The following is a 13,560-nucleotide window of genomic DNA, read 5'->3' as shown; positions in this document are numbered from 1 at the left end:
TGATTAGAATAGGTGCATAAACAGACTCGATTTTTATATTCACTGGGACAAACCCAGTGAATTTCGCATTGGAAAAAAATGCAAACACTGCGAAAGACACAAACAAAATTGTGTCGTTAGCGATGTGATACATCAGTAAGAAAGATGCAATGCGTTGTACACATCGATATCGATTTTATGTAATCTTTTGACAATTTTCTTTTTTCATACAATGGTTTTATCTGGTGTCTTGTCCCTTTAATCTACCTGTATAAGTATTTCATTTATGTCCCCCCTTTAACATTTGTCTGATGCATTTGTAATAAACAATAAACTGTATGTACAGAATGTATTGCTCACACTAAATGTGTGCAAACTAGTTGAGTTTACTTTAAAATTGAACTTCTGAACTAAACGCGTACGGACCCCATTCACGAATACGTATACGGAACGCCACCTGTATGGACTTTTGTACACTGAACCCGCACCCGTTAATATATATGGAGTTTTCAATATCTATGATAAAAATCCTTTTTTTTAACGTATTTGTTAACAAGAGAACATATTTCATCCGTAGCATTTGTTGACAAAATAAGTATGGATGTACGGAACCCGTACATACGCATGTTTGGGATGAAAGTTCATATCCCGTACACTAGCATGTTTGAGATGAAAGTACGGACCCCGTACACTAGCATGTTTGGGATGAAAGTACGGACCCCATACACTAGCATGTTTGGGATGGACGTCCGGATCCCGTACACCCAGGCTAATGTTCGGAATTAAAGTACCCTGTATAAACAACGTCATGATAAGGGATAAAAGTACGGACCCCGTACATTCACCGTATTAGGGATACAACAACGAACCCCGTACATGCAACGTGTAAGGGATGAAAGTAAGACTCCGTGAATGCAACTTTGAAGTGATAAAAGTACGGACCCCGAACATGCAACGTGTAAGGGGTGAAAGTATTTTCCCTAAGACAATAACAAAAGACATCATCCCCAATCAATTACATCATAAACGTGTTCTTTTTAATATAAGTCATACAATAATAAACTTAAAACTTAACTTTATTTTAATACACTTAAACTTTAAATTCAATATTTTGCTCTGATTCTATATTGCATGCGTTTCGTAACACCTTCTTAGTGTATATTGTATGCAAAGTTGAAACCCTTCTTTGCATTTGTTGTATGCGTTACTATATAAATATTTATCCATGTTGTCTGCGTTTTAGTCTGTACACAAAAATCAGTCACATGACCTATTACGTAGGCTAGAGATAAGTCGCCATAGTTAAACTCTATACAAACGATACTCTTCGATTACATGCAAACACAATTATCGTAAAGTGGACCGTTTGCCGCAAAGTATTATTACTTTCGTTTAAGGCATAGAAAATGAAAGTGTATTTATTAAAGCGAACACTTTTGATTGATTTAATCAATATTATAAGACACAAAAACTTTACAACAGTGCCATCCTTACCAAAATTAATGTATACATTAGTATGACATACTCTCTAGAAACTGCTTTAGAGTGATAAGAGGTCATGATCTGAATTAAACATTAAACTATGTATCTTGGACAATCTATAAAGGTTTTGGCCGTTCCTCTCGACTAAATGCCTTTTGAGAACTGTTTACACAAACGTAAATAACATTCTGAGGACATGTATTGCAGAAACGTGAATACCATCGCTATGAAAATCATCTCAGTCCATCCAACGTGAATTCAATTTAACAGAAAATTAACGTTTGTATAGAATTTACATGTAAGAGTGTTTTATAAAAGATTGACGTCTCAGATCTATGCAAACAAAAAACACGCTGACATTCAACTTCTATTCAAACGTAAAGTTATAAACAATCATTGTAAGGTTGATTTCTCTCATGAAATATTTTCAATTACTTCCTATACTCTTGTTTTTATATCAAAAATATTATTTAAAGGATACAATTAGTGAAGAAAATAGTGTCGAAATTGTTTACGACAGAAGTTTTACGTTCGTATAGAATTGAGATATCAATGTTTTTGTTTGTATAGATTTGAGACGATAAGTTGTTTATTAAAATAAACTTCCTGGTTGGTAGTGAAGGCCAGGGAAAGGACATTTATAAATGAAACCCTATATGTTACAGGACTATGGCATCGAAGTTTGAATCCTCCATTCAGAGGGGCTGTGATTTCATCCATGATTTCGTCTGTTCCCCATGCGAAGAAGATAGATTGAACACGGAAGCTCAATATTTCTGTAATCAGTGCACGAAATATTACTGCGTAAACTGTGTCCCAGTTCACAACAAGCTATTCAAGAGACACTCGGTACTCGACCGGAAGGACGTGAAGAAATGGGCAGCAGCACCAGGGACGGTGGACGTCCTTGAGAGATGCGAGAGGCACCCCGGGGAGGCGCTCAAGCTGATCTGTGGTGACCATGACCAGCTGTGTTGCCATGTGTGCGTTGCCGTGGATCATAGGTATGTTTCAAAGACGATTTAAGTTAAAATAAAACAATCACAGTATTTATACTGATCAAACAATAGTTTAAGCATGCTTAAAATTTTCTCCGGTTTATACAATCATAACAAAATTGTATTTTACATATGTGTATTATTAGACTATGCTATATTTTTTATTCGTCAACACTGTCAACAAAGCCTTGCTTACTAACACATTTTTTGAACTCGTTGATTAAATATCACTTGCGGATCGGGGAGGGGGGGGGGCAAACCCACCCCCTCTGAAATCGTCCAAGATTTTTTTCTTTACATTTCAATATAGTTGAAATAATAAAACACCCCCAAAGTGCACAATTTGAACTAAAATTATTTTTTCTTTTATTATTATTTTTTCTTCTTTTTTTTTGGTGGGGGGATACCCCAAACTCCCTTCCCCCTGCCAGGACTTCCAACAAAATAGATTTCGGTTCTGAGGGAGATGAGCAACTAAAATAGTTACGCCCCTAAGTAGCGCCCCATCTAACGTCGAATCCAGGTCCGCCCCTGTATACCATGATATAAAGACTCGTTATTCGTGTCAGATCCTATATTATTAGACCTTTATTCGAATGGAGAAATATTGAGAAATACTTAAGTACTCCCTATTAATTCACGATGATTTGGGCAAAATTTCTAGCTGTGCGGTTTGACTAGATGAATATGTCGTGCACGTACATAAAATGACGCTGTAAATCACATAATAATGCGTAATAATTATGTTCCAACGCATTCGGAACTCCTCGGCCATTTTCCATCAAAAACAATCTCGGATGTATATGGATGGTTTACAATGACAGAATTCTTTACATTTAAGTAATTTGCAAGTAGATAGTGTAGTATTTTAAATTCAGAAGTTACACTTAATGACTTTTCTGTTTGGAATCTTAATTGCCTTTGCAATAATACGTTTCACTGACAATCAATTCAAAACAAAACTTAGTGATTCAAAATACACGCTAAACACAACGATTCATTTTTACTATTATTTATTTTTTACGATCTACTTCTACTGCTGTACCGACATACATCCGAGGTTGTTTTCGATGGATAATGGCCGAGGAGTTCCGAATGGTTCTAATGCTCTTCATTATTTCTCAGATAGTCAAGGGACATAACTCGACACATTCTAAGAGTTATGAGCTTTACTACAAATACTGCCAATGTTGTTCGGCGACTTATGGTACAATGAATTTAAACTCTATGCGACTTATGGTATACTGAATTTAAACTCTATGCGACTTATGGTAATATACAGAATTTGAACTGTATGCGACTTATGGTATACTGAATATAAACTCTCTGCGACTTATAGAATACTGAATACAAACTGTATGTCGTTAAATGAATGAATTCGCAAAACATCGTCATAGCAAGAAATCTAAGTTATTTTTAAACCAAGCCTTTCTTCTATGAAATGTTATTATAAATACCAAGACTTAGACTATACAGTAATTTATGCTATTAGCCTCCCAACATTCCTATACATGTACCATTTACCTTTCAATTTAGATATTAATCATCTGGTATTTTTTAAACATATGCTATGCTTTTATTTGTCTTTACTTGTCTTTATTGTTTTTTACTTTTAATATGCCATATTTCATTGTGTCCGTCTGTCTGTCTGTATTGCTGTCTGTATGGCATTCTATATGGCTGTCTGTATGGCCGTCTGTCCGTCTGTCTTTCTGTCTGTCTCTTTGCCGGTGTGATTGTCTGTGTGTTTGTCTGTGTGTCTCTCTGTCTGTGTCTCGGTCTGTCTGTTTGTCTGTCTGTGTATTTGTCTGTGTGTTTGTCTGTGTGTCTCTCGGTCTGTCTTTCTGTCTGTTTGTGTGTCTTTATGAATATATGTCTGTATGTATGTCTGTCTGTCTGTGTGTATGTCTGACTGTGTGTCCTTCTGTCTGTGTGTGTCTGTGTGTGTATCGCACGTGCGTGCGTGCGTGTGTGTGTTTTCTGTGTGTGTTAGTGTGTGAGTGGGTGCGTGCGTGTCTGGGTGTGTCTGTCTGTGTGTGTTTGACTATGTGTGTGTCTGTTTGTGTGTCTGTCTGTGTGTGTGTGTGCGTTTGTGTCTGCGTGCGTGTGTGCGTGCGTGCGTGCGTGTCTGTCTGTGTGTCTGTCTGTCAGTGAGCGTGTCTGTCAGTGCGTGTGTCTGTCTGTGTATATTTGTGTGTGTGTATGTGTTTCGTGTGTGTGTGTGTGTGTGTGCGTGCGTGCGTGCGTGCGTGCGTGCGTGCGTGCGTGCGTGTCTGTCTGTCTGTCTGGGTTTGTCTGTGTGTATACAGAATATTCCAGTCAGTGGTTTTGCGATTCTCCAGTCAAATTTTATTAGTAAATTGCAAACAACAGCTAAATCATTGAAATTTAATGGCCATTATGTCCAGCATTAATTGCATGGGAGTTCTTATTTTGGTCAGTTTTTGTAAAAGTCTATGTTTCTTAGGTTTAACGCTTCATCTCAATTTGTATATTTTGATACTTTTCAAAACTAACAAATAGTTCAACAGTAGTTTTTTACTGAATATAGACATGATTTTCTGAACTATAACTAAGCTAAGAATTAAATCTTTGATAGTGTTAATAATCTCCTGGGCAAAAGTATTTAACTCTCTAAACCACACCCTTGAGTTATGTTTAAAGATTGAAAACATCAAGTACAAGTGTAACTAATTAATGATTATATTTCTTGAACTCGCAACATCTAAATGTATTAATACTAGTAGCGCCTTAAGCTTTGATTGTGTCGATTAATTTAACAACTTGATTACAGTATTGTTGTTTAAGGGGCTATTAGGATTTGGCCTTCGTAAGGATATATTTTAACCCAAATCACGACCCAGTAATAATTCTTTACGAGCCAAATGAACCAGTCAATTGTAACCACGCGACCCCCCCCCCCGGTCCGGGCCGGACCGGGGATAGCCCTTACCTAGAGTCCCTGGGGTCGAGGGCATTTGTCGGGGATTTTACCAGCAGTATATCCCCTCAGGGCGGGGATTTTACCCGTAGTTGGCTGGACCGAAAGTCCCCGCTATTCGCCGGACCTTGGGGGGGGGGGGGGGGGCGTGGTTACAATTGACTGGTGCAAAACTTTATCGACTACCGGGTTAGTTGTCCGGTTAGCGCAGTGGTTAGCGCACTCGCTTCTCACCTAGGCGACCCGGGCTTGATTCCCGGCTTGGTCGCATGTGAATTTGGTTTGTGGTCACGAAACCGGACATGTGGGTTTTCTCGGGTTCTCCGGTTCCCACCACAACACAAGACCCCACTCTCGCGTGAAATCGTGTCAACGAGAGTAAATAATAAAATGTTGAAATAACATTTTTTTTTACACAATCGTTGTATATGAATAAATAATATATATAAAAATAAATATGTTTAAACTTATATTTTGACTCCTGTACACGAAGAAAAATGATTCGGGGAGTCGTTTTTCTTTGAATGTAAAAATCTGCGGAAATAATGTTTTTTTTCTTCGAACCTTCATTATTATAAATACATAAATGAAGGGTCTTGCATTGAGACAAAAACGTAGTCCCTTCTTCCACAACTGCATATAGTTAATTATCGCGAGATTAGCATCAGTAGTATTAGGTATTGGATAGTTTGTAGTTGTAGAAGTAGCTGGTGCTGTTGAAGGGGCAACAACAACAACAACAACAGTATCAGCAGCAGCGACAGTTGTTTCAGGGGATGCAACATCACTTTATCGGTGGTGGTACTGGTTGTGGTGGTGGTGGAGAGGTATTGTGGTGCTGGCGGTGACAGTGGCAGTAGCAGTAGCAGTAGTGGAAGTATTAACAGCAAAAGCCGCAGCATTACCAGCATTATTACTAAGATATGAGAGCACAGTTTTAAATGACCAAACATGTTGACCTTATATTTTATTTAAACTTCAATAGAACATAGTCGGTTCTGTTCGGGGTTGTATACATTTTTACAGACAAGATCGTGGGGAATCATTTTATTATTTGTTTGGGGGAGGTGTAGGGGAGGATGGGGGGAGTAAGTTTTTACATTGATCACGGTATGAAGACAATGCAAGATTCACACAAAACAAAGCAATTTTCTTGATTGAATCATTCGCAAAACAAATCTTTTTTTAAGAAAATGAATTTGCAATGCCCCAGAATGTATTCATAATGATGTAAACATAATTCAAGTAAATGTTACATTCGGAGGTTCAGTTTCACATATGATGTATTTTCAACAAGTTTCGATTGAATTTTCCATTGTGTTTACGTATACAGTCGAACCCGTTGACTCGAATTCGTTTGGCTCGAATTCCTCCTTGGCCCGAACTGGATGTTATGGGCTTGTTTCATTATACTGGAGATAAACACTACCGCTTGGTTCGAATTTCCTGAGACTCGAGGTATTTTCGCCGGTCCATAGGAGTTCGAGCCAACGGGGTTCGACTGAACTGAAAAACAAAGCTTTTAAAATGAATAAATAAAAGAGTATTTGTTTTTTCATAAAATGCGAAATCAATAAATCTGCCATTGTAAAATCAACATCTATACGCTTAGTAAAGCATTCCCCTTAATACAATTCGACCTATGAAACAACAAGATTCATATATAATTAAGAAATATTACACTCCACTGAGGGTCATATGACATTATAAGGACCGGCCAGTCAGCCCCAGAAGGTGTTTATGGACCGAGGCGGTGTGTTTTATTTCTTATATTAAACCGAACACTTTTTTACCACTTAAAATTTTTAAAGTACCTTTAATGTGTTTTATTGAACAAATCTAATAATGTTTACTTGCGAAAAAATGCCCTTGAGAAAATTACAAGCAGCACTCACCAGTTTTATGACGTCAGCGGTCCATATTGTATGACGTCAGCGGTCCATATTATTTTTTTGGCGAGGTCCGGATCGGCCAAAAACATGATATGGACCGCTGACGTCATAAAAACTAGTTTTTTTATTAAAATACATTGTTATAAGGACCGATCAACTTTATATACACAAAGAAGAGACACATTTATGTAAGGTATAATATTGCAATATAGGTAACATTTACATTCCAAATAAAACGGTTGTTAGCAGTTCATGTTACTCATTATAAAACAACAAATTATATATATATATAAGTTTGTAATAAGTTTAACTTGTCAATAATTATGTAAAACACTGAATACTTCTTCATGTTTTTATTGCCAAATTTAATACATTCTACCAAATCTGACCCAAACAACAGCAATTCCCAAAACATGATATCATGAGAATTTGACCTAAGATTCTCGGTCAATTAGGGTTAATGTGTAGCTGAAGTTAACTCTTGTTTAGAAATGAAAAGTGGTATTTCTTGGCATGTGTGACTTTCTTTTTGTGTGCTTGTCTGTCTGAAAGTATGTCTGCCTGCCACCCTGCCTGAGTTAATGTTTGTCTGTGTTTTTTTGTGTGTGTGTGTGTGTGTGTGTGCGTGCGTGCGTGCGTGCGTGCGTGTGCGTGACTGTCTGCCTGCCTGCATGCCTGTGTGTATGTCTGTCTGTGTGTCCGTCTGTCTGTGTGTCTGTCTGTCTATGTGTCTGTCTGTCTGTGTGTATGCCTGTGTTTGTCTGTGTGTCTTTATATATGTGTATCTGTGTGTATGTCTTCCATGCCTGCCTAACTGTGTGTATGTCTGTCTGTGCGTGAGTGGGTGAGTGTCTGTCTGTGTGTCTTTCTGTATGTGTGTTTGTCTGTTTTGTTTGTCTGTCAGTATGTCTGTCTGTCTGCCTGGCTGCCTGTGTTTATGTCTATCTGTGTGTCCGTCTGTCTTTGTGTCGGTCTGTCTGTGTGTATGTTTGTCTGTGTTTGTGTGTTTGTCTTTCTTTCTGTATATCACGGTGTCTGTTTTTATTTCAATCTCTCTTCCTTCCTGCCTGTCTGCCTGCCTGTGTTTATGTCTATCTGTGTGTCCGTCTGTCTTTGTGTCGGTCTGTCTGTGTGTATGTTTGTCTGTGTTTGTGTGTTTGTCTTTCTTTCTGTATATCACGGTGTCTGTTTTTTTTCAATCTCTCTTCCTTCCTGCCTGGCTGCCTGTGTTTATGTCTATCTGTGTGTCCGTCTGTCTTTGTGTCGGTCTGTCTGTGTGTATGGTTGTCTGTGTTTGTGTGTTTGTCTTTCTTTCTGTATATCACGGTGTCTGTTTTTATTTCAATCTCTCTTCCTTCCTGCCTGGCTGCCTGTGTTTATGTCTATCTGTGTGTCCGTCTGTCTTTGTGTCGGTCTGTCTGTGTGTATGTTTGTCTGTGTTTGTGTGTTTGTCTTTCTTTCTGTATATCACGGTGTCTGTTTTTATTTCAATCTCTCTTCCTTCCTGCCTGTCTGCCTGCCTGTGTTTATGTCTATCTGTTTGTACGTTTTACTGTGATTCTGTCTGTCCGTGTATCTGTGATTGTCTGTTTCTTTCTATGTGTATGTGAGTATTTGTGTGTGCGCGGTGCCTGCCTGCCTGCCTGCCTGCCTGCTTTACTGCCTGTGTGTATGTCTGTCTGTGCGTCCGTCTGTCTGTGTGTCTGTCTATATATGTGTCGGTCTGTCTGTGTGCCTGTCTGTGTGTATTTCTATATGTGTATCTTATATCTTTGTGTCTGCTCTCTTACCTGCCTAAATGTGTGTCTCTCTGCCTGTCTGTGTGTATGGCTGTCTGTTAGTGAGTGTCTTTCTGTGTGTCTATCTGTCTGTATGTCTGTCAGTATTTCTGTCTGTCTGCCTGCCTGCCTGTGTTTATGTCTCTCTGTATGCCTGTCTATCTTTGCGTCGGTCTGCCTCTGTGTCTTTCTTTCTGTATTTCAGTGTGTCTGTTTGTATGTCCGTCTGTCTGTTTGCCTGCCTAACTGTGTATATGTCTGTGTGCGTGTCCGTCTGTTTCTGTGTATGTTTCTGTCTGACTATGTGTTTGTGTTTGTCTGAGTTTGTTTCTGTCTGTGTGTCTGTTCGTCTGTCTGCCTGACTGCCTGCCTGTGCGTATGTCTGTATATGTGTCCGTCTGTCTTTCTGTCTGTCTATCTGTCTGTCTGTGTTTGTGTATGTTTTTGTGTCTGTGTGTGTGTATGTGTGTCTCCCTCTTTCTGTCTGCCTGAGTGTGTGTGTGTGTTTGTGTGTGCGTGCACGTTTGCGTGTTAATGCGCGTGCGTGTGTGTGTCTGTGTGTGTGTGTGTGTTTGCGTGTGTGTGAGGTTGTGTGTGTGTGAGTGTGTTTGTTTGTGTCTTTGCCTGTGTCTGTCTGTTTGTCTGTAGGTGTGTCTGCCTGTCTGTATGTGTTTGTCTGTGTGTATTTCTATATATGTGTATCTTTTATCTTTGTGTCTGCTCGCTTACCTGCCTAACTGTGTGTATGGCTGTGTGTGAGTGAGTGTCCTTCTGTGTTTCTATCTGTCTGTATGTCTGTATATCTGTTTGTCTGTCAGTATTTCTAACTGTCTACCTGACTGCCTGCCTGTGTTTATGTCTATTTGTGTGTCCACCTGTTTTTGTGTCGGTCTGTCTTTGTGTCGGTCTGTTTGTCTGTGTGTGTCTTTATTTCTGTATATCAGTGTGTCTGTTTGTATGTCTGCCTGTCTGTCTGCCGAACTATGTGTATGTCTGTGTGCGTGTCCGTCTGTTTCTGTGTGTGTATGTTTGTCCGTCTGTCTGTATTTTGTCTGCCCGTGTGTCTGTGTTTGCCTGTGGTTTTTACTGTCTGTGTGTCTGTCCGTCTGCCTGCCTGTGCGTATGTCTGTATATGTGTCCGTTTGTCTGTGTTTCTGTCTGTCTATGTGATTGCGTGTCTGTCTGTTTGTCTATTTTTCTGTATTTATATATGTGTTTATGTAGGTCTGCCTGTTTGTCTGTCTGTGTTTGTGCCTGTCTGTCTGTCTGTCTGTCTTTCTGTCTGCCTGTTTGCAAGACGACGAAAACGACGACGAAATATAAGTATTTAAATTGAAGTGATTTTAGAAAAATGTTATAAACAAGCGTCTTCATGAAAAACAAGTTTTCCTTCTTTCATTGCAGACTATGTTCATCAATACAGCACATTCCAGACGTTGCAAGGGACATCCGCAAAGATCCCGGGTTTCGCCAACTACCTCAACAGGTTGCTGTTCTTAGGAAGCAGATAGAAGATATGAAAAACGACCGAAAGAAAAATAGTTCCTTATTGAGGAAGACTCGAACAGCCATTGTTGATGAAATCAAAGCAATTCGTAAAATGATCAACGGCATTCTTGACAAGATGGAGAAAACAACCGTTCAAGAATTAGACCGTCTGGTAACTGATCAGGAAATGTCCATTAAGAAAGATATGGAATCCTGCACACAGATGCACGATGAATTAAAGAACATCATAGATGACATACAAAGCAAAGACTCATCAGGCGAACCACCCCTATATATTGGTTTCAAAAAATGTGAAGAAAAAATCAAACAAGGAAAAGAAATTCTGCAAAACATGTCAAGTGTTGTCAAATACGATTTAACTTTTCGTAAACATAATGGAATAGAAGATAACTTGTCTTCGATGAAGACATTTGGAGTGTTAAATGAATCGAATGTTTATTGTAAACAACCACTGATATCACTATTCCCCCGAGATCATGTATTCGCTACCAAAGATTACAAGGAGTACAACGTGAAGATGAGTTCAGACAAAGATACATGTGATATTGAAGGGATGTGTGAGCTGCCTGGTGGAGAGATTGTTATTACAGACTCCAACAACATGACAGTGAAACTCCTGGACCAGGAGTACAGGGTTGTCGACCACTGTGATGTTCCCAGGTGTCCACTTGACGTGTGCCATATAGGCGGAAATGAGGTTGCCGTTTGTGTTAACAACGACTATAATGATACACATGAACTTCATTTCATTAACATTATAAAAGGGAAACTTGTGACTACGAGAAAGTTAAGTTTCTCCCATAAATGTTACGGCGCGACTCATCACGGGAACAACCTTTACATTTCATCAGACACCGCGCTGTACGTCTATACGATGACGGGGAAGCTGGTGAAGACGCTGAACGTCTTTACGATGACGGGGTGGCGTATTAAGAAGAGGTACAAGGACAAGTCTGGTGGTGACACGGTGGCGAGAATTGCCATCAGTAACGACGGGAAAACTATCTACATCACAAACTACTCATACAATGAACTTATCACCCTGGACAACCTCGGCAACAAGCTGGCCACATTCACTGATCCTGACTTGGGAAGACCTACCGGAGTACACGTGACAACTGCTGGACACGTGTTCGTCTGCTGCTATGATTCCGACACAGTGCTGCAGGTTGACAAGGACGGGAAGACGAAGTTGGCCACACTGGCAAGGAAACAAGACGGAGTGTACAAACCTAGAGCTTTGTTCTTCAGCAGTCGTTCTTCCTCTCTGATTGTCGGCGGACTGAAAGACACGCTCCTCGTCCTTAATGTACGATAAATAATAGATCCAATTACAAGTGACAAAAAATACAATTATTATAACTGATTGATTTTTACTTTAACCTTTCTCGTAAATATAAGTACGGATGGAAAATGTACATGTATATAATACAAGAATCATTTTTGCTTAAACGTACATATACCTTTATATTTGACGTATTTTATTTGCTTTTAGCTACATAGTAATTCTGTTTATCGTACACATGTTATTCAACTAAATGACTGTTTATTGTATAATGTTATTCCCGTATATTCAATATGTTGTTAGTGTGTATGTATACTCGTATATATATATATTTAGATTTATTCTTTATTTAATGTTAAAATAAAATATATTATACGGCCCGTTTTGCCATGTGCCTTTAAAAAGCTTCAATACTTTTACTACAACTACAAGAGAGCCAGTTATATGTTAACTATTTTCACTGGAAACCTAGATGAACATAGGTGCATTAATTATGCAGAGTTTCTTTAAAGTAAAAACAATAACAACATATACCATGATTATAGTTGGTTTTGTTTTCAATTAAAGGCACACAATAAAGATTGATTCAAAAAACATTTTGTTTTTATATCAAATGCAGAATTATGTTGAACTCATTAGACAGTGTGATCAAAACATTAACAAACATAACGCGATACGTTTTAAGTAAAAAATACCTTTAATAAAATATTTTTAATTAATAGCTACGTGGCCATTAAAACGAGCAAAAACGACTTTCCACAAATTATGTTTATTGTTTGTTTTAGTAATTATTATCAAATGAATCAAACATAATACTGCATTTATAAAATAATAATATTGCACCAACGTGTTCGGAGTCTGTTTTATATCAGTATATCCTCCCCGTACACGTTACAAGGTCCGTATTTCCATAGCGTTCACGTTGCATGCACGGGGTCCGTATTTCCAAAGCTTACACGTTGCATGCACGGGGTCCGTATTTCCATAGCTTACACGTTGCATGCACGGGGTCCGTATTTCCATAGCTTACACGTTGCATGCACGGGGTCTGTATTTCCATAGCTTACACGTTGCATGCACGGGGTCCGTCTTTCCATAGCTTACACGTTGCATGCACGGGGTCCGTATTTCCATAGCTTACACGTTGCATGCACGGGGTCCGTCTTTCCATAGCTTACACGTTGCATGCACGGGGTCCGTCTTTCCATAGCTTACACGTTGCATGCACGGGGTCCGTCTTTCCATAGCTTACACGTTGCATCCACGGGGTCCGTATTTCCATAGCTTACACGGAGCATGCACGGGGTCCGTCTTTCCATTGCTTACACGTTGCATGCACGGGGTCCGTCTATCCGTAGCTTACACGTTGCGTGCATGGGGTCCGTCTTTCCATAGCTAACACGTTGCATGTAAGGGGTCCGTCTTTCCTTAGCTTACACGTTGCATGCACGGGGTCCGTATTTCCATAGCTTACTTGCATGCACTGGGTCCGTATTTCCATAGCTTACACGTTGCATGCACGGGGTCCGTATTTCCATAGCTTACACGTTGCATGCACGGGGTCCGTATTTCCATAGCTTACACGTTGCATGCACGGGGTCCGTATTTCCATAGCTTACACGTTGCATGCATGGGGTCCGTTTCCATAGCTTACACGTTGCATCCACGGGGTCCGTATTTCCATAGTTTACACGTT

The 13,560-nt window shown here is 39.4% G+C and overlaps 1 protein-coding gene across 2 annotated transcripts in view; it reads left to right on the top strand.

Annotated features, from left to right (window-relative positions):
* Positions 1 to 12,471, top strand: part of LOC128216826 (uncharacterized) — a 125,330-nt gene extending 112,859 nt beyond the window's left edge. Inside the window, exons 1-2 of one of the 2 annotated variants that reach the window (XM_052923510.1) lie at positions 1,224 to 2,465; positions 10,475 to 12,471. In XM_052923510.1, the coding sequence (XP_052779470.1) occupies positions 2,131 to 2,465; positions 10,475 to 11,897 (1,758 nt within the window). In that variant the 5' untranslated portion in view covers positions 1,224 to 2,130 and the 3' untranslated portion in view covers positions 11,898 to 12,471. Of the gene's footprint in view, positions 1 to 1,223; positions 2,466 to 10,474 lie in introns of those variants that run through there. The other variant, XM_052923512.1, reaches the window with a different exon arrangement.
* Positions 12,472 to 13,560: the final 1,089 nt, after the last annotated feature.

This window comes from Mya arenaria, chromosome 14, assembly GCF_026914265.1.
Source record: "Mya arenaria isolate MELC-2E11 chromosome 14, ASM2691426v1".
NCBI classification, from domain to species: Eukaryota; Metazoa; Mollusca; class Bivalvia; order Myida; family Myidae; genus Mya; species Mya arenaria.
Note: the sequence above shows the minus strand (reverse complement) of the source record. Positions and strands in the feature narration are given on the sequence as shown.